General features: G+C 42.1%; 1 protein-coding gene across 1 annotated transcript; it reads right to left on the bottom strand.

Annotated features, from left to right (window-relative positions):
• Nucleotides 1-599: 599 nt before the first annotated feature.
• POLR1E (RNA polymerase I subunit E) lies at nt 600-18,397 on the bottom strand. The gene is made up of 12 exons (XM_081282707.1): nt 18,161-18,397; nt 17,574-17,677; nt 16,428-16,504; nt 15,091-15,176; nt 13,306-13,364; nt 12,191-12,335; nt 8,782-8,889; nt 8,076-8,172; nt 5,840-5,973; nt 4,185-4,266; nt 2,487-2,618; nt 600-1,383 (listed from the first exon to the last, which is right to left on the bottom strand). Exons 1-12 carry the CDS (start codon nt 18,234-18,236, stop codon nt 1,230-1,232), a joined length of 1,254 nt encoding a protein of 417 aa, XP_081138833.1. The 5' UTR covers nt 18,237-18,397; the 3' UTR covers nt 600-1,229.
• Nucleotides 18,398-25,070: the final 6,673 nt, after the last annotated feature.

Raw genomic sequence — 25,070 nt, forward strand, 5'->3', positions numbered from 1 at the left:
TCCATTGAAGAAAATCTAGGACTTATTTTTTGTGGGTTTTTTTTTTTTTTTTTTTTTGTCTGAACAATCTTCCCTGAAAATGGTTTGGTTTAGCTCTTAGCAGCCTACTCCTGAGCTCTTAGGAAACTTGCTTTCTTTTGGGCTACGTATTTCTTCAGGACAAGATACATTTTGGAATGGTTTCATGTCTTTTGAGCTTTTTTTCTTGAGTTGCTTCCCAAAGAAGGGCTTCTCACAGAGGAGCATGAGCTTTCTTGAGTATCTCCTTATGATTGGAGTTACGGTGTCCTTCAGTTAATGAGAACTGTTTTTTTGTAAACACCTTCATCATATTACCCCTACATCATCCCTAATGTGCTTCCCACGTACTCCTACATTAAACTGCTTACCTTCGGGGTCATATGGGATTAAGGGACAGACAAGCCTCTTCCAACGGCTCCTTCAGGGACCCAGAAACTTTATTGCCAATAGATCTGACAAGGCCAAACTCCAAGGAGCAGATGAAGGTGCCAGGTGGTCTGAGTGTTTTACCCTCCACCTGGCTTATCCCTGCACTCCACTGTGGCCTTAGCCAGACAGAAAAACTGGGGTTATCACTTCTTCTTTTTTTTTTTTTAAGTTATAGGTGGATACAATGTCTTTATTTTACTTTATGCTATGCTGAGGACTGAACCCAGTGCCTCACACATGCTAGGTGAGTGCTCTACCTCTGAGCCACAACCCCAGCCCTGGGTTATCACTTCTTGATTAGGCTCCACCTTATCACAGCAGGCTATATATCAGCCTGTCTGGCAACCCAACTGCACTAGCAACCCACAGTTCTCTCTGGATAAAGCTGGAAGCCTCTACTTCAGTCACCGCTGTGCTGGATCCCCCTCTTCACCTCCTCCTCTGACCCTTCCAGATTCTTTATCAACCTCCATCCATTAGATTTGGTTCAGGGTTTAGCCTGGTAAAATCTTTTGATTCCAACTTTCTAGATGCCACCCTTCAAATCCCCACAACAGTGAACCAACATGAGAAACACACCATCACAGCAACACCAGAGGGAATTTGAGTCCAATCTAGCCACCACTTTATATTTCTGCATAAGCCAGGCATGACCAGGATGCTAGCTTCATCCCATGCCAAAACAAGGCTTCTTTTTTCCTCTTCCTAAAAATAAAACTGGAAGTGAACAGAAGCAGTGGCTATGATGTGGCCAAAAATGCTGTCTAGAAGGCACACATCTAGGTAATCCTCCTCCGTTTTGACTGGTAGTCCGAGACCTGGGGCAGTGGGATGGACAGAGTGCCCAGTTTGTGATCCTCTTCCTGGTCAGCTGCCAGAGACACCTTTCTTTTAGAGATCTTCAACCTCATAGCTTTTGCTATCTCAATCATCCTAAGGAAGAAACAAGCAGAAAAATGGAGAAAGAGCTCTCAATGTGGTTGTTCAGGACAGCTTGGCAGGAGGGAGTAGCACATTCATGCTCCAGGCCATAAAGACAGAATCCCAAAAGTGGCCAAGCCCCAAGCAGGTAGACAAGATGCCTCACCCCCCAAAGTTATCAGAAAATTTCATTTTAATGTGTTGTCATCAGAAAACAGTCATACAGGTGATGGAAAACTAGGTCTCTAGATCCCTATTAATAACTGTCTTTACCACCTATAACCCAAGTACAAAAGCAACCAGGTCTGAGCACTTGCTAGAACTGACAGACTGCTAGTTCTACTAGTTTTATTTCTCTACCTCACTGCATGTGCCAATGCTATTTTTGGAAAGCCCTCAGAATACCTTCCATGGTCTGCTGGACAAGTGTAGACAGAGGCGTCATCACAGGCTTAGAATACCATCTGGAGCCTTGATGTCAAATGCCCCTCGATCACCAAAAAAGGATCCTGGAAAGCTCTGCCCTCTATTGTTGGAATCTACTCTAGCAAGGCTAGAAGGAGCCTGAAAGGTCATTCCCTACTCCCATCTAGTCAGGGAAGCTTAAATATGGTGTCTGTGCCAACCAGTGGCTTCACCTTCCCTTGAAGACCTTCCATCAACTCTGAGAAAACTCTGCTTGCTAAGATGAAGGTGAGTTCTCTGAAACTTCCACCCCTGGATGTACCACTCAGAACCATAAGAACTCCTCCTCCCAGTGACAGGAATTCAGAGAATGGAGGCTGCCTGGTAATCCAGAAACAGGACACTATGGCAAGACTCAGGTGTGAAGAAGCCCAGTCGACTCCCCTCTTGGCTATGAGAACCCGAGGAAGTCACTGCTCTGGACTGCAGATTCTTCAATTGTTTTTTAGGGAAATTAATGAGACAGCATGAAGGTATTTAAAACTCTGCCAACACAGGCACTCAAAATGTCTAGGTGAAAACCATCCTCTGGTCCCAAGTTCTTCCCATATGAAATACCCCCAGGTTCCTTGATGTTGCCCCTTGATGTTGGTGTAGACACATACCAAGGTATCCTAGAAGGAGCTTTTTATTCAAAATGCTGTGCTCACCTTTTTTCACTGAGTTTCAAGTCTCTCTGTAACAGTGTCAGGTCAATCTGGAAGTCATTTATGTGCAAAGCAAGTATAATCACATATGCAGTGATCTTCGCCTTCATAGAATTTGAAATGAAGTTCCGTAAACTGCAAAATCAGTGGCAGGAAAGGAGAAACAAAATTAAATTCCAAAGCAAAATAGGAACATCTGAGCCCGATTCTTTAGCATTCAATGCCTTCCCAACCTGGGGAAAGGAGGAACTGGATCAATCTCTCTTCTTTCTTCCAAAGTGCCAGAGCTTCACAGCAAGCAGAGAGTCAACCCCAGAGCATCCTCCTGAGCAGGAGAGAGAAAGCTGCGCCTGCACCCAGGGGGTGCTAGCGTCTCATACTGGTGAGGGCCCTCCAAGTCTGTCCCTGTCTGCTCAGAAGGGCTGCTAGGATAATAATCACCCCAAACTCAGTTGCTGTTGCTTCTTCCAAGCCCACTCAGGAGCAGGAAACACTACACAAACGGCTGAAGGAAGCCCAGGGATGCTGCATGGGCTTTCTTCCCCAGAGTCCTCAGGGTGGCTTGCCCTTTTCTACAGCACTAGTTCTGTGGGACATCAGGAAGAAGGAAGTGTGTAAAGTAAGTCTCTATTGCAGGGCATCCCACAGCCATTTTTTTTTCTTTTTGGGGTACCGGGGATTAAACCCAGGGGCACTTAACTAATAAACCATATCCCCCACCCCTTTTATTTTGTTTTGAGACAAGGTCTTGCTAGGTTGCTGAGGCTGGCTTTAAACTTGTGACTCTCCTACTTCAGTCTCCCAAACTGCTGAGATTATAGGTGCAACACCTTGCCCAGCTCTGCAGCCTTGTGTGTGTGTGTGTGTGTGTGTGTGTGTAGTGTGTATAGACTGGGGATTTAACTCAGGGGCACTTGACCACTGAGCCACATCCCCAGTCCTATTTTGAATTTTTATTTATTTATTTATTTATTTATTTTAAAGAGAGAGATTTTTTAAATATTTATTTGTTTTAGTTCTCGGCAGACACAAGATCTTTGTTTGTATGTGGTGCTGAGGATCGAACCCGGGCTGCAAGCATGCCAGGCGAGCGCGCTACCGCTTGAGCCACATCCCCAGCCCTATTTTGTATTTTATTTAGAGACAGTGTCTCACTGAGTTGCTAAGCACCTTGCTGTTGCTGAGGCCAGTTTTGAACTTATGATCCTCCTGCCTCAGCCTCCCAAACCTCTGGGATTAAAGGCATTCACCACCACACCTGGCTAATATGTATAAAAGATATTCACAGTGGCACATGCTTGTAATCCCAGCTACTCAGGCAGAAGGATCACAGCCTTGACAACTCAGTGAGATCCTATCTTAAAACAAAAAGGGCTGCAGATGTAGCTCAGTAGTAGAGTACCTGCCTAGTTTGTGCTAGGCCCTTCAATCCCCGGCACTACACGGGGGAAAAAAAGAGAGAGAGAAAATATTCATGAAAAATAAAGTGAACTTTTCCATAGGGGAGATACACACACACACACACACACACACACACACGTCCTCAACTTAATTGATACCAGAAACCCACCAAATGGCAGCAATCTCTTAGCACTGCATCTTTATGAACTTGGCTTGAACCCAAGCCCCTACTCCTCACTCACATACCCCGACCTGCTTTCTCCTTCACAGGCAAAAATCCCCAAAATCAACTTTCCTGACCTGCCATTGTTGTAAGTCAAGCAGGTAAAGTGCTTCAGCAGTTTGGTATTGATGATGTGGGGAATTCCAGGTCCTAGGGCACCTATAACACAAAGTTGTATTTAATCATTTTCATGAAAAAAACACAGGCCATGCCTCATTTGTGGGCTGGGAGAAGAGGTGAACAGCCGGGCCACTATAATGACAGAAAGAACCATATGTTAAGAAAAGCAGGAGCCCAAGATTCAGAACAGTCACTTTAAAATAAAATATGAGCCAGGCACAGTGGTGCACACCCAGCAATGCAGAAGGCTGAAACAGGAGGATGATAAGTTTGAGGTCAGTCTCAGCAGCTTAGTGAGACTCTGTATCAAAATAAAATAAAAAGGGCTGAGGATATAGCTCAGGGTAGAGTACCCTTGTTTATCCACAATACAAAAAAAAAAAAAAAGGGATGGAATGAAATGGACAATACAATGAAAATATGCTCAGATATGCTTTAGCCTGCAGATCAGATACACACAAGAGATGTGTATGATGGGGTCACGACCAGACAGATCAATCACTCCAATGAGGCCTCACAATGCAGAATAAAAAAGGTTAGGGGCTGGGGTTGTGGCTCAGTGGTAGAGTGCTCACCTAGCACGTATGAGGCCCTGTTCGATCCTCAGCACCACATAAAAATAAATTGATAAAAAAATAGGTATCGTGTCCAACTACAACAACAAAAATAAAATATTTAAAAAAATTTAAAATAAAGGTTAAATTGTTAAAAACAAAAATAAAGGAAACTGAATAGATTTTGGAGAAATCCCAGGGAGAGAGGGAAGAAGAGAGGTTTGAATGTGCAAATAAGAACTAAACAGGGGCTGTGGCTCAGTGGCAAAGCACTTGCCTAGTTTGTGTGAAGCACTGGATTCAATCCTTAGCACCACATAAAAATAAACAAATAAAATAAAGGCATTCTGTCCATCTACAACTACAAAAAATAAAAAATAAATTAAAAAATAAAAGAACTAAATAGGGCTGGGGTTGTGGCTCAGCGGTAAAGTGCTTGTCTAGTATATGTGAGGCCCTGGGTTTGATTCTAAGTACCCATTGACAACTAAAAAAAAAAAAAGAACTAAATAAATACTGAAAACATTAATACAAAACCTTGGGTACTCAAACTCAGTAACAATGACTGACTACAACTGTGCGGAAAACCACCAACGTCTCCATCAGCATTTCCAACATTGCCACATATGGTCCTGGCTACAGGTGACAGTGGGATTACCGTTAGAAAACTCTCTCCTTTCCTACTTCAAATAAATAAACATAACACAAACCTAACAAGCAAAGCCAAACTTTTCTCTCCCTTCTGTTCTAACAGTCTCTTAACATGTGCATTCACTTTGACCTGGATACTGCACTTTGCATAATGCAGAATAGTAGTGAATGTTAGCTCTGGAAGGCCCCCAAGCCATCATGCAATCTCCAGGTAAGGAGGTCCAGAGAGAAGAGTGAGACTGGCAAGTCCTCCAGAGTGCCAACAACACAAGGAATGATACTGTTGCAGTTAAAAATTAAGACGTGGACAGATGTATGTATCTTCTTCCCTTTTTGAACTGATCTGAGATCTACAGACAAATAATGGACTAGAAATAACTAAAATAAAATGTCTATCATGGACTTACTTTTCCGCTTGATCACTTTCTGGGCTCTAAATTTGATGAGGGTGTCTAGAAACCATATACATCTGGCCTGGTGATCTCGGTTCTCTTCATTTGATGGCAAAGACTTCAACGCTTCTATAACAGTGGAGCAGTGGCTAAAATAGGGAGAAAAAGGGACGAACGTGTCAGAGTAAGACAGACTCTGTCAGGAACCACCCCTTACTATGAGAACTGAGGCACCTTTCCCCGCCATACACACTGAAGGCATCTGAAGGCCCACCATATTCAAAATCCTCACAGCAGGAGGTTTGTGGTTAAGGGAGTGGAGGGGTGGAAAACGGGGACACTGTAAAGGGCCAGTAAATATTTTAGGCTTTGTGGGCCATACGGTCTCTGTTGCATTCACTCAACTCCATGTCATGGTGCAAAAGCATCCAGAAATAATACTTATAAGAGTAAATAGGGCTGTGTTGCAATAAAACATTAACTTATACTTTTACTTATTCATAGGCAGCAGGTCAGACATGGCGTATGGGCCAGTTTATCGACCTCTGGATTAGTAGTTAGGAGCATAGGTTCTAGAGTCAGATTGTCTGGGTTTGAGTCCCCTCTCTGAAATCTGCTCAGGCAAGTTCCTTTATATATCTGTGTCCTGGCTTCATCTATAAACGGAAGCCACTGATAGCATCTGTCTCCCTAGGGACTCTTTCTGTATTAAAAGACACTGCAGCCAGGTATGGTGGCACACTCCTATAATCCCAGCAGCTCGGGAGGCTGAGGCAGGAAGATTGTGAGTTCAAAGCCAGCTTCAGCAATGGCGAGGAGCTAAGCCATTAGCTCAGTGAGACTCTGTCTCTAAATAAAATACTGGGTATGTGGCTCAGTGATCAAGTGTCCCTGAATTCAATTCCCAGTACCCCCCCACCCCCCAAAAAAAGACACTGCAACCTGGATGTAGTGGCACATGCCTGTAATCCCAGCAACTGGGAGGCTAAGGCAGGAAGATCACAAGTTAAAAGCCAGTCTCTGCAACTTAGTGAGACCTTGTCTCAAAATAAAAATAAAAAGGACTGGGGATGTAGCCCCTGGGATCAATTCCAAGTACCAAAAAAAAAAAAAAAAAAAAGACACCGTTAGCTAGGCATACTGCAACTCAAGTGGTTAATGCAAGAGAATCACAAGTTCAAGGTCAGCCTGGGCAATTTAGTGAGACCCTGTCTCAAAATAAAAAATAATAAAGGCTAGGACATAACTTAGTGGTAAAGTGCTCCTAGATTCAATCTTTAGTACCACAAAAACAAAATAAAACACTGCAAATAAAGTACCTAGAAATCTAGAAGCGTGTCTGGCACAAAGCTAGAGCCCGATCCCTGTTAATTGTTATTTTTATGTACTGTTCTACTACCATCAGGATCCTGGACTTGGAGATAAAAAAGTTCTTCAAGTTCACCATGTAGCAGCATCATTTTACAGACAAGAAAACTGAGGCTCAGACAGTAAGAGCACACAGTTAGACAGGACAGTGCTCAGGGTCTCAGTTTTCAGACTCTCAGCCCCGTGTTTATTCCTGTGCCTATCCCAAATCATGATCACATTAAGACAACTAAGAAGCAGTAAAGAGCTCTTTCCAGAAATGTACCTTTATAGCCAAAAAAGAAAGGCATTTTCCAAGGCTTTGGATATCACTGACCAGTAAATTTTCAAGACAAAAATTGGGAGACCCAATGTAGGATTGAAAACATTTTAGCAATTTATTTGCTCAAAATAACATTATCAAAAGAAAAAACTCAGAAGCAAAATAATGTCACCATCATCATTTAAAAACAAAAAAGTTATTTTAATGGTAAAAGGGGAGAGGAGGAAATAATCTCTGAATTATTTAAAGTACACAAACTGAACTTTAGAAAAGCTTGCCCAGCATACTGTCATAGAGAAGCCATCCCTTCAGCCAGCACCCATTCCCAGACAGGCATTTGGGTGCTGCCAATGACAATCAGCATCAGCATAACACTGGGGGACAAGAACTAGCTCTGGTCCCAGCCCTAGACTATAGTTCGCCACCCTCTGCCCAGCTACAGGTGCCAACGCCCTCCCTTGAATCCACCAACAGCTCCGAGAGGCCCAGGGTCTAGAAAACAGGTTTATTCATGTTCGAGGGCTAGCAGATACCTTCTCACTGACTGGCACCCTAAGGTCTTGCTTCACATCTGACTCCCTATTTCCCAATATCACTGCCCATCTGCCCAAGTGAAAGTACCTGTTCTCTTCAATTATCTTCAGTATTTCTTTTGATGTGATCTTACTGAAAGCTTCAGATGGGCTCTTAAGAGCTTCATACTCTGCAGAAGAAAGAACTAGGTGCAGGTCAAGAACACAATCTGACCAAAATGGAAACATTCAACCAGAAAAATTACCTCATAGAGGCTTCATTTCACAGATGGGAAAGCTAAGGCTCACAGAGGGGAAGAAGCTCATACAGGAGAGCAGGGCAACTTCAGACCCTGTTGTCAGGCTCCAGCCCAGCGCTCATCTCCTGCTTGGGCTTCTTTGCCTTCTCTCCCCTATCACAGAGCCAGGGCCAGCATTCCCATCTAACTAGACCCATCAAGTAGTAAAATTCTACACTCCAACCCTTCTTTTCACAAAACTGGTCTGCCCTAGACTTCAGACATTGGCCAACTCAAAAAGTCATATTTTGATTATTCGTGGAAGAGTGACCCCTGTGGGTTGAGGAGTAGCCTTTGGCATGTTGCTTAGGAATGGGTATGAGTCCCAGGGGTGGCTCCCTCAGCTGGTGAGGAATTCTACCTGACCTCCTGGTGACAGCACTGGTATAAGGGCAAAGGTCTGTTGCTTCTGTGAAGGTCATAGGACCAAGGACCTTCAGACAGCCTGGATGTGCCAATGCATACAAATATTACAACTTATAAAATAAGGCAGCTTTTCTACCACAAGAAGGATACTGTCTTCAAATTTATACACATCTTCAGGTTTGGCTGCATCAGCATAGCAAGGAGGAAGGTAGAGGGAGTCGTCTTGCGAGTCATCCTGGATGGCATCACTGACCAGAGCTTTAAAGTAAAGGTAAAATTAGTGATCGTATCACCCTGTTCAGCTTCTGGTCCCCAACACTCTTTGCAATCTGTGAAGCTGAGACCACAAATGGTCCAGAAATCCGAAATCTAAATGCTTTTGCCAATATGTCCTGCCATCAGGCCAACTGCTGCAGGACTCCCAGGCACAGGAGAAGGGAATACAGCAGTTTCCCTCCAGTAACCTGAGTTGGCAGACAGGCCTGCTAGTGAACATTTATAACACAACATGAGAGAAACTCAAAGTGAGAGACAAAGCTGGAAATGCAGCATTGTGGTAGAGCACTTACCTGATACATATAAAGTCCTGGGTTTGGTCCCCAGCACCCCAAAAATTAAAAAAATTAAAAAGTGAGAGGTATTCAAAATGGCCTTTAATAGCTTAACTTCCAAAAAATCTCACTACACATTTTGAGTGAAAATGAAAAATCAGAATATACATATCAACAGAAATAGAGATGGAAACAAAGAAGTTTTATTAGTCTGGCAGACCAATGTTGGGAATGTGGTTTAATTATTTTTCTTTTTAAATGCCTTTTAATACCTGAAAGTAAATTTAACAAAATTATGTCTTTTTTTTCGTACCAGGGATTGAACCTGGGGTGCTTAATTACCAAGCCACATACCAGCCCTTTTTATTTTTTATTTTGAGACAGGGTCTCGCTAAGTTGCTTAGAGCCTCAATAAACTGCTAAAGCTGGCCTCAAACTTTTAATCCTCTAGCTTCAGCCTCAAGAGTCTCTGGATTATAGATGTACACCAGCACCCAGCTAACTTATGTCTTCAAATAAATGCTGAAACCTATGTCCTAGAAAGGAAAACACAACACTGTAAAGATGTTGATTCTCTTCTTATTAATCCCAATTGGATTTCTGAAAATAATTCTTAAGATTATCTGGGAAAGAAGAAGAAACAAAGTGATATAAAAAGGTTTATAGGTTCAAGAGTTGCATATACGGGGTATATGAAGAGGCGGTAGGATGTGTTTTTAAGAGAGGGAGAACAAAAAACAATAATAAAAAAATAGGAGTAAAGAGTTAAAGAAACTGCTATATCGATGTTCATAGCAGCACAATTCACGATAGCAAGATTGTGGAACCAACCTAGAAGCCCTTCAATAGATGAATGGATTAAAAAAATGTGGCATTTATACACAATGGAGTATTACTCTGCAATAAGAAATGACAAAATCATAGAATTTGGAGGGAAATGGATGGCATTAGAGCAGATTATGCTAAGTGAAGCTAGCCAATCCTTAAAAAACAAATGTCAAATGTCTGCTTTGATATAAGGGGAGTAACCAAGGACAGGGTAGAGACGAAGAGCTGGAGAAGAAGAATAACATTAAACAGGGATGATAGGCGGGAGGGAAAGTGAGAGTTAAGGGAAATTGCATGGAATTGGAAGGTGAGCCTCAGGGTTATACACAATTACATATAAGAGGAAAGGAGGAGTAGGAGGAAAATTATAGAAGTGGAAGAAACGATTTATAGTAGAGGGGATGGAGAGAGAGAAGGGGAGGGGAGGGGAGGGGAGGGGTGAGGGGACAGTGGAGAATGGGATAGACAGCAGAATACATCAGTCACTAGAAAGGCAATTTGTAAATCAATGGAAATGTAACTGATGTGACACAGCAATCTGTATACGGGGTAAAAATGGGAGTTCATAACACACTCGAATCAATCTGTGAAATATGGTATATTAAGAACTATGTAATGTTTTGAACAACCAACAATAAAATAATAAAAAAAAAAAAAAAAAAAAGAGTTAAAGAAAGAGTAAGAGACAGCAGCAGAGCCTAGCTGTTGGCAAGAAAAAAAAAAGAGAGAAACAGAAACAGAAGAAAACAGTTGTGAAAGGGTCAACAGAAAGTCAATGCAATGTATATTAATCAAAGACCTAACCTTCCAAATAAAAAAAAGAGCATGAAAAGAAAGTTACCTTAAGGAAATGCTAAAAGCTAAAAAATACAACAAAAAACAATATGTATGTGTACAAATGTACAAATGTCCATTATTTGTCAATCAATACACATTCAAAAATCAAAACCTAACAAAAACAAAACAGCAAAATAGTCAATGAGAGTTTTTTGCCCGCTTTCTGTGCCAAACTGCCTTTCTGTTTCTCAGTTTCCCTTCTCAGCGGGATGGTGTGAGCAGCTATGGAAGATGCTGGCAGCTTGACTTTAGGCTCTGTTCGATGAGATGCTGCAAGTGAAGCTCCCAGGAGCAGGGATTTGCTGTTATTACCCAGGCATTTTTTATGAGGGGAATTTTCCGGGGTTAATGAATCAACGAATACATGACCAGCCACATCAAGTATAGCCACTAGAATCCTAATTTGAATAAGTTATACTCTACATATGTATAATTTGCCAAAATGCATTCTACTGTCATGTATAACTAAAAGGAACAACAACAACAAAAAGGGATATAGAATGGATGAAGCAAGGAATGTGAAACATTCTGGCTTCCTTGAGGAAATAATCATTGTAAAGTTATGTAAAAGATTTTAAAAAATGAATGAATGAATGAATCACCTGGATGAAAAAGCATACTATGACAGCAAATACATTAAAAAAAAAAATGAAGAAGGACAAATTTGCCCTATGAGCCGAAATCTAATGAGAAGGCTACTAAGATTTAAAGAAAAAGCCTTATGCTGGTACAGGAATAAACCATGGGAAGAAAAAAACAGAACACAACTAAGTATCTAACATGCAATAAAATGGTAAGGATGTCCTTTTTAAATTACCCAAGGATGGAGTTGGGGGACAAATGGCTAACCACTTGAGAAATATAAAATAAAAATCTGTATCATATGCCAAAAATAACAAAGAAATTGTAAAAGTACTAAAAAGGAAGATATTATGTAAGTCACCAAATCTGGAAAGGTTTTCTTAAAATTTCTAGAATTCCATTCTTACTAAACTTTCTCTAATGTTCTTCTCAGCCTTTTTAACCAAAGCTCCTTCGACTCACAAATGGCGAGACTCACAAAGGAAGCCTTCTCCTTTCTCTGTGCCCTGCAGGCTATTCTTTGCACTAAAGATGGACTTGGGTATGCCATTCCCATGCCTGCCTCCTCCACTTGACTGTTAAGCCACCCAGGGCAGTAACACATCAGATGTTTCTTGCTGCTCTCAGAACCTGTCCCTCAGCAAGCAGCAGTAAAGAACGCAGCCTTAACTCCTACTATCGCCATCTGTAAGGCAGTTAGAAGATCTCAAGAGAAAGCTATCTTTTGGGGCAAATTCTTAACCCAAGTTCCAGTTGCTTACCATCCACACCCTTTTTATCAATGATATTCTCTGCAGCTTTAGATACTGCAAGATTCAATGATTCACTGCCAACTTTGTTCATTCTCCTGGAGTTCAGAGCTCGTTTCTGTTTGGTGGTACCAAAGGCTTCAATGCAAGAATCCATCTGTGCAGGAAACAAACCTGGTTACTGGGGACAGGGCAGATGGGCACTGCTACATCTATCTGTGGGACAACAAAGGAACTCTAAGCTCCTGAGCCATCATCACCTCACCTGTAAGTCAAGCTATCATTCCTATCATAACTACCTCCCTCATGGGTCTACTGCATACATTAAGTGATATTGCCAGACTGAAAACATCTTACTTTATAAGATATAAAGGCTATTTACAAATTAACAGTTTTTCCATCAGTAAAATAAAATGACTTGACTAGAATTATGGTTGGTAAATCTGTGGCACACAGCTTACCATCATCCCATTCTATTTCTATAACAGACATTGCTAACAGACCTCTCACTCTTTCCCCTGAGCCACAGTAGCCACACACCTCCACTTCAATATAATTCTTCAGGCAGCACTGAAGATCCAATCAATTTGCTATCCTGAGGTGAAATGACTTTTATAGGAACTTTCTATATTGAAAAATGCTGTCTAGGTTTTTTTAAATTTTTTTTTAGTTGTAGATAAACATACAGTATCTTTATTTTTATGTGGTGCTGAGGATCGAACCCACTGCCTCACACATGCGAGGCAGGCGCTCTACCACTGAGCTATAGCCCCAGGCCCCTGTCTAGTTTTTTTTTTAATACAAAGGTTTCCAGGTACAATCAATATTTTCTGAAACTTGAACTAATCTAAAAACAAGTATTTTAGGGTGTGGGGATACCAGAGCATAGGTTCCAAACACTGGCTCATTCAGCTGCATTCAGCTGCCCCAGACAGGAGCAGGCCTCTATAAGTAGGAACTCTCCTGAGAACCACAGACTTCATGAGCTGGGAGTAGCCTGGGAGAACAGAGTTCAATAAACTCATTGTACTGATGGAGAAACACATGCCTACAAGGAACTTGGTTAAGCCCCCACACCTTAATTTTTTATGGGCAAATTCTTAACCCAAGTTCCAGTTCACACTCACCTTATCTCTGAAAGTTTTGGTCTGGCTCTCCAGTGTGAGTTGACTCTCGGCCGACTCATCTGTGGAAACACAAAACACAAGAGAGGGAGTCTTGCTATGTTACCCAGGGTGCTCTTGAACTGGGCTCAAGTAATCCTCCTGCCTCAGCCTCCCAGGTAGCAAGGACTACAGGCACATGCTGCCAGGTCAAGCTCTGTAAGGCCTGCAGATATTAAGTGTTCAGTATTTATTTGTTTAACAATTAATCTAAGAAAAACAGATTTCTTGGGCTGGAGATGTAGCTAGTGGTAGAGCACTTGCCTGGTGTGCACAAGACCCAAAGCCCAGAGTTCAATCACCAGCACTGCAAAAAGAAGAAGAAAAAAAAAAAAACAGATTTCCTTCCTTATTACAGTACTTTCCTAAGCCTTAAGTGAATGTATTCTGTGAATATTCAGCTTAAGTACACAGTTAAGAGAACTGGAGATTAGGGAGTCAAATGAAGGACTCATCTGATCCAAACTCTTCATTTTATAAATAAGGAAAAATGAGTCTCCAAATGAAATGACTTGACAATATTAGTTCACCATGCAGGCAGAAATAAGTTAGAAACCAAGTCCTCAACTCCTTCCATAGTTTTCTCTCCTGGTGAAAGAGCTAACAGCAGGCATAAACATGGAGGTATATATTTCTTATATGATGTTCTCTAACCTTCCACAAAGAACTCAAATAAGGGGAAGTCTAATCTGGTAGACAAGAGCACAAGCCCTGGAGTGACCTTGCCTGAGCTACATCAGCAATGTACTCTACCCAGTCATGCTAACTCTATGCCACACTCATCACTGGTTAAAAAAAAAAGGGGGGGGGGGCCATGGGGATAAACAGGCCAGGTGCAGTGGTGCACATCTGTAATCCCAGTGGCTCAGAAGGCTGAGGCAGAAGGATTGAGGGTTCAAAGCCAGGTGCAGCAATGGTGAGGCACTAAACCACCCAATGAGACCCTGTCTCTAAATAAAATACAAGGGCTGGGGATGTGGCTTAGTGATAGAGTGTCCTTGAGTTCAATCCCTGGTACCACATGAAAAGGAATAACAGAACCTATGAAGTAAGTGACAGTGTACTGAAGGTGTTCAGAACAGTGAAGAGCATACAGGAAGGAACTAGTAGTCAGGTTGTATGCGAATGTGTGTTTGTGTATGTGTGCTAGCCAGTACAAACCAGTACTAATAAACATTTTACATTCAAAAACAAAAATGTGTTTAATCAACAAATTAATAAACAATTTTCTGTGCCTCCTGGAATTTAGAAGAACATTTGAAGAGTGATTTAAATGTAGTTATTTACAAAGCAAAGAATTCTTAATTTTGAGCCTCAAAATCCATAGGAAATTTACAGATGGGTGTCAAGACACAAGAGTCTTTTTAATGTAAAATCTCAGTTCTATATATTTGAGGGGGGTTCTGGGGATTAAACCCAAAGACACTGAGCCTCATCCCAGTCTTTTTTAAAATTTGAGACAGGGTCTTGCTAAGTTTACCAGCATCACTAAGAATTCAAGTTTTGAGATTTAGGGAACAGCAGCCTCTTGAATCTGACACTACTATTTATCATTTTAGACCATCTCACTCTAGCCCTGAGCATTCTAAGAATACCAGACAGAAAAGAAATGCAGCTTCTTCTAACGGATTAAGGGGGGAAAAAAACGTCCCCAAATTAAGACAGTATAGACACTTTTCATCAAATGAAAACTCATCCAGCAACACAAACTATGCAGCATTATCATGAATTTTCATGCCAGGGACTTACCTGAAAACAGTGGCTGCATATTGAACAATTCAGCATCATATACTTCCATCTGACCAGAGGTCTTATTCAAAATTCCCACAAAGTGCCTGAATAAAGAAAAATAATGCTATAATGCTTTACTAAAAAGGTACAACTTCCTTCTTTCTGTTTAAAAGCTCTCAACCTTTTTTCTGTCCCAACACACCTGAGAAATGCAACAACTTGCTCATGAGTAACAAAAATCTACTTCAGCAATAATTCTCTGCATGAAGAGGAAAAAGGAGGGTGTGGGAAAGGAAGAAAGGGGACATGAGGTAGCTCTGGGGAAAAAAAACACATCTGGACTCATTGGTGTAATGGGAAATCCTTCTGAAGTATAAGAATCTACAATTACACTAGAACTTACTGTGCACATAATTTTTATGGTGGAAAATGAAGTAAAAGCTTGTTAATTATGGGGAGAAGAACAATCTGAAACAGAGCATCTCTTTAAGTGAATGATGCAGTATTAAGTTTTAAGGATGAATAAATTCATCTATTTTTTATCAGGCCATGGTCCAGTGGGAGCTCTGACAGGGCCTTGTTTATGGTTCACTATTGGTAACAATCATAGGGACCATGACTGTATCATGCCAGCCCCAGACACTTCAGGGTGGGCAATCTTCATTGTACAGAGAAGATGAGGGATCAGTGAAGTACAGAGCTGCTCAGTGACTGAGCTGCATAGAAACCTGGGCCCAGCGGGTGCAGTGACACATGCCTGTAATCCCAGCAGCTCAGGAGGTTGAGGCAGGAGGATTTCAAGTTCAAAACTAGCCTTAGCAATGGTGAGGCACTAGGCAACTCAATGAGACCCTATCTCTAAATAAAATACAAAATAGGGCTGGGGATGTGGCTCAGTGTCAAGTGATCCTGTCTTCAATGCCCCTTACCAAAAAAAAAAAAAAAAAAAAAAAAGAAAGAAAGAAAGAAAAGAAACGAAACCTATGCCCTGGGCTTATGATTCCCAGTCCTGATTCTTCAATACAACCAAATCCTTTTCTTATACTTGGTCCCAAGGCAAACCTCAGGCAAGCTTTAACCTATAGAACATACATTCCAAATTTGTGGAGAGTGCTTTTAGAATAAGACCATTACAAGTAAGTAGTTATAACAAATAAGTGGAGTCTTTGGGAAATTCAACAAATACAAGTCATCTTTTCCTTTCTAGGAATGTCCTCAGGATTACAAGGACCCCTGGGGTCTATAAACGTAGGGACTTGGTACACCTGCCTAGATTTCCCCAGTGCCCCTAAAAGAAATATGGAGAAGAGTACCACCCCCATCACCTTTCCTGCTGCACCTCTCCCCACCATTACCTGCACAGAGTGTTGCATTTAAGGGCTCCAATCCCAAAATTGTTTCCAACATAGGAAAGTCTGTCTGTTTCAGCTGCCTAAAATACATAGAGAGGAACTCTATTTACAACCAATGTTGAAAGGTATTAAGTATGGTCTCTTTTCTACATTTGGAGAAGTTTTAGAATGAAAGACCACAGTGGGTTAGCATTAGGAGATGATTCAGTCCCACTATCTCTATTGGAATCTGGGCTATCCCTGAAGAAAAGGCAAGAGGGCCTTAGTGCTGGTTTCTAACTGGTTTGAAGAGTTCTTGGGGGACTTAAAGCACAGGACTTGACAAAGAGGTCCTGAACTCCCAACACTTACAGGTGTGTGAAAAAGTGATACTGTAGGCAATTTCCAAACCATTCTTTTTTTTTAATAATGTTATTATATTTTTTATGCCTTTGTTTACATTTATGTGGTGCTGAGGATCGAACCCAGTGCAAGCAAGCACTCTACCACTAAGCTACAGTCCCAGCCGGGTCCAAACCATTCTTGAATCTTCTTTACCCACCTCTTCCATGACTGCTCTTCATATACCCTCAGGACTAGTGCAAATGGCCAATTCATTTCCTGGTCACAGCCAAGCTTTCCTGCTTCCCTGTACTTGTCCCTACTACCCTCTTCATTTGGAAAACCATACCTTGAGTGTTAAACCTTCCCCCATCTTTCAGGACTCAACTCCAGTGCACTCTCCCAGGAAGGCATTCTTGTAAGCAGATCTCTCTTCCTACTGAGTTCACTATGTCCTGCACTCTCCCCACCTCAGATCTTGAACTTTGTCTACTCTATGAGTATCCCTCATGGACAGTTCTCAACCCAGTGCTACCAGCATCTGGTGGGTGGAGGTCAGAGATGCTACTGAATGTCCTGCAATGTGCACAACTGCCACCCATTACAAAGAATCATCAGGATCAAAAAACAAATGAATGAAACACTTCAAATATCATAAACCAGGATAGTGCCCATTCCCATACCCCAGGCTGCTAGGGCTCAAAGGAATTCTTCAAAGGTCCATTTGCTCCTTTCCTTATTCTCCCTTCCTACCCTCCCACATCTGTCCATATCAAAAAGGACTCCTGAAGCCCACAGAGTGAAGGCAACTGCAACTGCAGCACTTACTAGAATTCGCTGTTTCCGCTTCCTGGGATTTGTGGAGTCGTTGCTGTTGTACAAGGTAAAGCGTAAGTTGCCTGGATTCTGCAGCTTCCCGTTGGAGAACTGGACTGTAAGAATGCAGTCCAACAATGAGATAGGAGCAAAAGGACCCACGGTGTAGCGGGGAAGAACTGGAGTATCACTGAGAGTGACAGAATGGGGAGGGCAAGGAAGATCAGGTCCTGTCCTAAAAGGGGACTGAAAAAAGTCCTGGTCCAATTGGGAAGAGGGGATGGTGGGGGCGGGACTCTCAAAGGCGAGGCTGGGACTGGAAGGCACGATTAGGGCAATGAGGCTGAGGGAAGAGGCCTGGCCCAGACCTAAAGAGAGGGAGAAAGAGACAGATGGGGCGGGAGAGAGACTTAGTGAGGGGATGACAGGGTCCCGATACCGTCCTGAGAAAAGAAAGGTATCTGGTACATCCTCGTGCAGGTGGCAGGTAGTGACAGAAGAAAAATGGGATGACGGGGGAGCCCTGTCTTAACGCAAGGTCGAGGAGGGGTCCTGGCTCAGCTGGGGAGGGAGCAGAACGCAGGGCGGGAGGACTTTACCCAGTACAGCTCTCTGACTCTCGTCCGGCTCCCCACAGTACAGCCACCTCGCACTCGGCAACATCTCTGCCGCCATCGCGCCTGTCCCACAGTCAGGTCCCAGAGAGGAAAAAGAAGCACAAACACTTTGGTTAACACGCGGGAGCCCCAGTGCAGCGCGACGGAAGAGGCGTGGCCTCCACAGGCCCCAACCTGAGCACGTGAGCAGCGTGGCTCCGCCCCCAGGCGCTGGGCACGTCATTCCCACCCACTCGTGACCCCACCCCCTCCGCCCACGCCGTGCCACACCCCCTCCTTGGTGGGTCTCTGAGGCACGGCAAGTGATTTGCCCTGCCGTCGGCCTTCACGGTTCGGATTTGGTGGGACTAGAGCCCCAATTGCCGAAAAGCCCTGTAGCTTCAGCCTGACTGGGTCTGGGACTTCCTCTGTTTAGGGTGGACCGTGGGAAGAGGCCCAGCAAGCTCAGAGTATTTAGGCAGAGGTTTCTAGGGTAGGTTAGAACCCGGGTGTGAGGGACGGTGTTGAGGGACCGGGTGGGGGGGGTGCCGTGTCTAACTGATGGACATGTCTGTTTGTCCTTGCGGATTTTTTCCGTATGGGAATTAATCAGAGTAGAAGAGGGTAAAAGCAGGGCCTTTAAGCATGGACCATAAGGGCCGTGAAGTTCAGGGTTGACTCCTCACTGTTCTCCAAAATACTGCCTCTGGAGACCTCACCCCACCTCCTCACCTGGGATCTTCTGAATAACCTTGACACCTGCATACTCCTTTGCTGAGCACTTGTTACATTTTCATTTTCTGAAATCAACTAGTGTAGAGCTCACAGATAACTCAATCATAGGCTTATAGAAACATTGCAAAGCCGAGCGAGATGGTACACGATGCCATCCAATAATCCCAGCTACTCCAGAGATTGAGGCAAGAGGATCACTACTTCGAGGCAAACCTCCACAACTTAGACTTATCTCAAAATAAAAAGTGAAAAGAGCTAAGGATGTAGCTCAGAGGTAGGATACCACTGGGTTCAGTCCCCAGTATCTGCTTCCCCTAAAAAAGAAAAGAAACATTGCAATTGCAAGGAACTATTCTGAATCATTTAGAGTAAATTGTCAACCTACTATCCCATTCACCCCTGAAGACTATAGTTATTTCCTATGGACAAGGACAGCTTTAGTTTGAAATCTGGAATGTCCCCCAAACGCCCGTGTGTTAAGGCTTGTTCTCCCAACCGTGATGCCATTGGAGGATGGTGGGCCCAATGGGAAGTCTTTACTTTATTGAAAGGCTGTTCTCAAAGGAAATAGTAAAATCCCCCACCCTTACTCTCTTTCTATTCCTGGCTATGAACTAAGTGGCTTTGCTGCCATGATGTGCTGCTTCCCCAGACCCCAAAGCAACTGGGCCAATGGGTCATGAACTGAAACTTCTCAACCCGTGAACCAAATAAGCCTTTCCTTTTTACAACTTGATTATTTCAGGTATTTTGATACAGCAGTAAAAGTTAACACAAGAATCTTCCCTAGGTTACAAGACAGCCAACAGAGCCAGAAAATTAACATCAATACATTATTATCATATAATCCCCACACACCATTCCTTTACCAATTGTCCTAGTAGAAGAAGACCTTGTCAAGAAGAACATGTTGCATTTAGCTGTCAGCTCTTTCTTTGATTGGAAAGCTACCTTGCTCTACTCCATCTAATAGTTTTTGAATTATATAGTTCAAGAAGGGAAAAGGAACTTAATTGTCTAAATATTTTTCTGCCTCCCCATTTATCTTTTCCTCAATTTATTTTCAGTTAACAATAAACGATTTTTAAACAATAAATAGACATTTGTTTTTCTTGATGTATCACCCACTCCTGGAAGAGTGTTTATGGAAACTGTATATGCTCAGTAAATGTGTAATGAAATGAATGACAAGGCAAGGAATAGGTTTGAATCCTGGGATCCTATGGCAGGGACTAGAACTCAAAAGATGTCTATAGTCTTAGTTGAAATCAACTAATGTAGGGCTCACAGATATCAGATACTCTGTAGATGTCTGAATGAAAATTAACAGTTAAATAGGGCACGGTGGCCCTAAATTACAACAATACAGCCAAGAGAACCATAAAATTAACATCAATACCTTATCATCATATAATCCTCAAGTTACAAGTGCACACCTGTAATCCCAGCAGCTAGGGAGGCTGGGGAAGGAGGATCTCATGAGTTCAAAGCCAGCCTCAGCAACAGTGAGGCACTAAGCAACTCAGTGAGATCCTGTCTCTAAATAAAATACAAAATAGGGCTGGGGATGTGAATTCAATCCCTGGTACCCCCAGGGGAAAAAAAGAGAAATGAAAATTAACAGTTAAGGAGTAACAAAAAAGACAACAATGGGCATAAGGAACCAAATGTAATTCTTGAGATAGGTGCCTTGACTACTCATGACATATAAATACAAGGTCTTGCTACTCAGTGTGGCCCATGGAAATAGAGACATCATCATCTGGGATTTTGTTAGATGTGTAGAATCTCCAGCTTGATCAAATCTGAATCAGAATTAGCCAATGATTTGTGTATACTTGAAGTTTGGGAAACTCAGTTGTTCCAGATCAACTCCTTTGACAGACATATTCTGTGAAAGACTTCAGGATGGATTGCTTTAGAGTTGGGGGGACAAGTAAAGAGTACCATACAACTGTTGATGGTAAAAACCTCCCAGAATTACCACAGGCAAGAATTCAAAGTGATAGAGATTCTATCTGGGGAAGTGTTAATAATTGGGTAGCTGGCAAGGGGATTGTAGTATACCCCTATGTTGTTTAATTATTTTAACCATGGTTCATAACATAGGTGCACACACCATGTACATACACATACACACATATATAACTGGGATAGGGCAGGATGGAGGGAGCCTTACTCAGGCAGTGACAAAAAGATGAAAATCCACAATGGCCTCTTCTGGATTAAAATCATAAATAATCACAGGTAGAATTTACATAAAATGTTGCCAGACCTGGTGGTAAATGCCTGATATTCCACCTACCTGGGAGGCTGAAGCAGGAGGATTGTGAGTTGAAAGCTAGCTTCAGCAACTTAGTAAAACCCTGCTTCGAAACAAAATATAAAAAGGGCTAGAGATGTGGCTCAGTGGTTAAGCACCCCTGAATTCCATCCCCAGTACCAAAATAATAATAACAATTATTTTTATTATTTACATTAAATGTTCATCAATTTATTTTAGAAATTCAAAGACATCTGGAATTCTTTCTTAGCATCTTTCAGAGAAGGAAAACTTGATTTTTTAGGTGGAGGGAGGAGAAGCAAAGTTCTCCATTCTCAGAGAAATATCTCCATCTGCTGGTATTTCAGGATATGGCTAATGAAGACTTGAAAAGGCAAGGCAGATTCTACTTGCAGTGACTCACACTGTATTCTGAAAAGTGCTACTTCCATCTCTCCTCTTCTTTTCCTTTCTTGCACTTCTGCCTCTTTTTCTTCCTTTATTTTCCACTGTCTGTCCCCCTCTTATGTTCTTTCCTCTAATATTCTCTTTCTCTACCTTCATATGACTGATGAAGACTGGGTGTGTACTTACAAGCAATTTGCTCTTTATAAGGCAGGACAGGATTTTTTTTTCCTGAATCTGCCTTCCGTAGCTTTTTCCTTTAGTTCCAGTTCTGCTGTCCAGGGTCATGCAGAATACAACCAGCTTCTCTATCCTGACCTCTTCAAAACCTGAATATTCTTATGCTTTTCATTTACCTGCTCCTCTCCTGCCTCAGCAATTCCTTCCATACTTTCAGGTGTTCCTCACAACTAAAATCTGTAGTTTCCTCTTCTGATATCCTGGTCACCTCTTCTGGACATGCTCCAGTATATCTGGATCCTCTTCAGTCTGTGGGGCCCCACATGGGTCAATAAATACTCTAGCTCTGACTGGGAAACACAGAACAGAGATGACCCATCACTTCTCTTGTTCTACTCCATGCTTCTCCATTATGTGCATTTATTGTGAGCATCTATAATTCTCAGTTAACTTGTTTGGGGCTACAACAAGTAAACATTCCTAACTTTGCTTCTGCTAAGTCACGTCTCCCTTGCAATTTTTTTTTAATAGAAACAAAGATTATGACTCACTGAAGACTCAGACAATCTTTAGCATTTTTAGCATTAAATTTTTTTGAGGGGTTGTTTGTTTTTTTGGCATTAGGGGCACTTAACTAGTGAGCCATATCCCCAGCCATTTTTTACATTTTATTCAGAGACACGGTCTGAGTTGGAAAAAAAAAAAAAGTCTTTTTGTTCCTTTTTCTTCATCCTTAAGGGTTAATTGAAATTTTTAGTATTGTATTTTATTTCCACTATTGATTTAATTCACTGGTTGCCTTGTGGCAAATATGACTTAGTTTACTGGGGCTGCTAAAACACAACACTATAAAGTGTGTGGCTTAAACATTTGTTTTCACAGTTCTGGAGTCTGGGAAGTCCAAGATCAAGGAAGATTTGGTTCATGGTGAATGTCTCTGTTGAGGGCCACAGCCGAGTGGGGATGACACACGGCATTCTGCCAGAAGGGAGTGGTTGAGAGGTGATGCCAGCGAGCCATTGAGATGAGGATGGTTATGTTAAGCTGTGTATTCAGTTGTATATGGACCCCTGCTGTCCGGCAATAGGGTGGCTGGGAGGGGGGAGAGGGAATAGGGTGGTTCCTGCTGCCTCTGGTGCCTGCTACTTTGCAGTTCCCATTGAGTTCCTGTGGGGTCCGGGTCCGAGGGGGGTAGGCCGAAGTGGGGGGAGCTGAGAGAGTTCCCAGGAGTGTGGAGTGCTGGTGGAGTTCAGACAATAAAGTTTCCTGTTTGAACATACAAGTGCTTTGTGGCGGCTCTGTGATTTGTGCCCAGCCAGACTGCAGCAGGTCTCCTTTCTGCCTTGGAGATGACTGTCTTATTACAGCCTCACATGGGAAAAAGAAATCTGGTGTCTCTTATTTTTCCCTTTGTGGTACTGGGGATTTAACCCAGGGACACTCTACTACTGAGCTACATACCAAGCCCAATTTTACTTTTATTTTGAAACAGGGTCTCACTAATTTGCCCAGCCTGACCTCAAACTTGAAGTCCTCTTTCCTCAATCTCCCAAGATGCTGGGATCAGAGGCATATGTCACTATGCCTAATTCTTACAAGGCACAAATACTGTCATAATCCCATTCAAAATGCATATATTGAAGTCCTACCCTCTAATGTGATGGTATTGATTAGGAGCTGGGGCCTTTGGAAGGTAATTATTTCTAAATGAGGTCATGAGAGTAGAGTGCTTATAATAGCTATTTAGCCTATTTTGGATTATTTTAGTGGAACAAATAATGCTATAGTAAATAACTTTATGTACATGTGATTTAAAAATATTTTTTAATATTTATTTTTTAGTTGTACTTGGACACAATATCTTTATTTTATTTATTTTTATGTGGTGCTGAGGTTTGAACCTGGGGCCTCACACGTACTAGGCAAGTGCTCTACCACTGAGCCACAATCCAGCACTATATGTGATTTTATACGTGTGTAAATCTGTATGATAAAGTCCTAAAAGTTTAATCACTGAGAATGAAGGTATTTGTATTTGCAATTTTAATAGTTGGGAGGAAAAAAAAAACCTTTTTTCTCTACAAACTCAGATCCAGTGACTGAAGGCCTATGAATTAATTGAAAAAGATTCACAAGAAAAAAATGTGTATGGGAATGGGAACACGCAATGAAGAAGGTCTCCAAACAGCTGAAGTTAAGAATTTATACACCATCTTAAATTCTTTTTTTTTTTTTTTTTGTACCAGGGATTGAACTCAGGGACACTGGAGCACTGAGCTACATCCCCAGCCCTATTCTGTATTTTATGTAGAGACAGGGTCTCACTGGATTGCTTAGCACCTTGCTTTTGCTGAAGCTGGCTTTGTACTGTCTCAGCCTCCAGAGCCAGTGTGCCTGCCCAGGCCTATCATAATTCTTAAGAAGGAGATTTAAGAACATAAACAGAAGGAAACTAATCAGAAAAACAAATGAAAATTATGGAGTCATTTATTTATTTATTTATTTGTTTATTTATTTATTTGCAGTACTGGGGATTGAACCCAGGAGCTATCTATCACTGAGCTACATCCCTACATCCCCAGTCCTTTTTTTTTTTTAAATTTTGAGATAGGGTGTTGAGAGCCACAGCCGAAGGGGCCCCAGCAAACTTCCAGCTGCCAGCTGGAACAGACTGCGGCATATGGTGGGCCGCACCGGAACAACTGAGGGTAAGTGATAAGGTAAACTGCTTGCCCCTGAGGGCAGGGCGAGAGGATGGGTAGTCATTTTAAGATTATTCTTTTGTTTTGTTTCACTTTTGTTTTAAGTTGCCTGTCCCTGGAGATGAGTGAGACAGAAGAAAAACCCCTCACATCTGAGGAAAAACTATTTGCGTCTGAGGAACAGATAGGGAGAAAGGACAGATGGACATTTCAGGAGGATAGAAAGGGTATAATGATTTTTTGTTGTTCCATTTTTATTTCGTTCTGTCTCGGTTTTATTTGGCGTCATCTTGTTGGGTTGTATTATAGTAGAAATATAGGACCAGAAATTAGTAAAAAACAAACCAAAAGAGTATTAAGTAAATTGTTAGAGGAAGGAGGCATCCCAGTAAAATCAAGAGCATACATTGATACAATACAAAAATGTAGCCCATGGCTTTTTAAGGAGGAGTTGTTGAATATATCACAATGGAACCATCATGGTGAAGATTTAAAAAGAATAGAAAAGAAAAGTCCAGGAACTCTGCCAGTTGGCACATTGACATTGTGGGCGTTGGTATCTGGTTTGCTTAGTCCAAAGCCTTCAGTTCAGACAAAGGTAGAGAAGGAGAAGACATATTGATTCAAG

The sequence above is a fragment of the Spermophilus citellus genome (genome assembly GCF_964194105.1).
Source record: "Spermophilus citellus genome assembly, chromosome: 2".
NCBI lineage: Eukaryota > Metazoa > Chordata > Mammalia > Rodentia > Sciuridae > Spermophilus > Spermophilus citellus.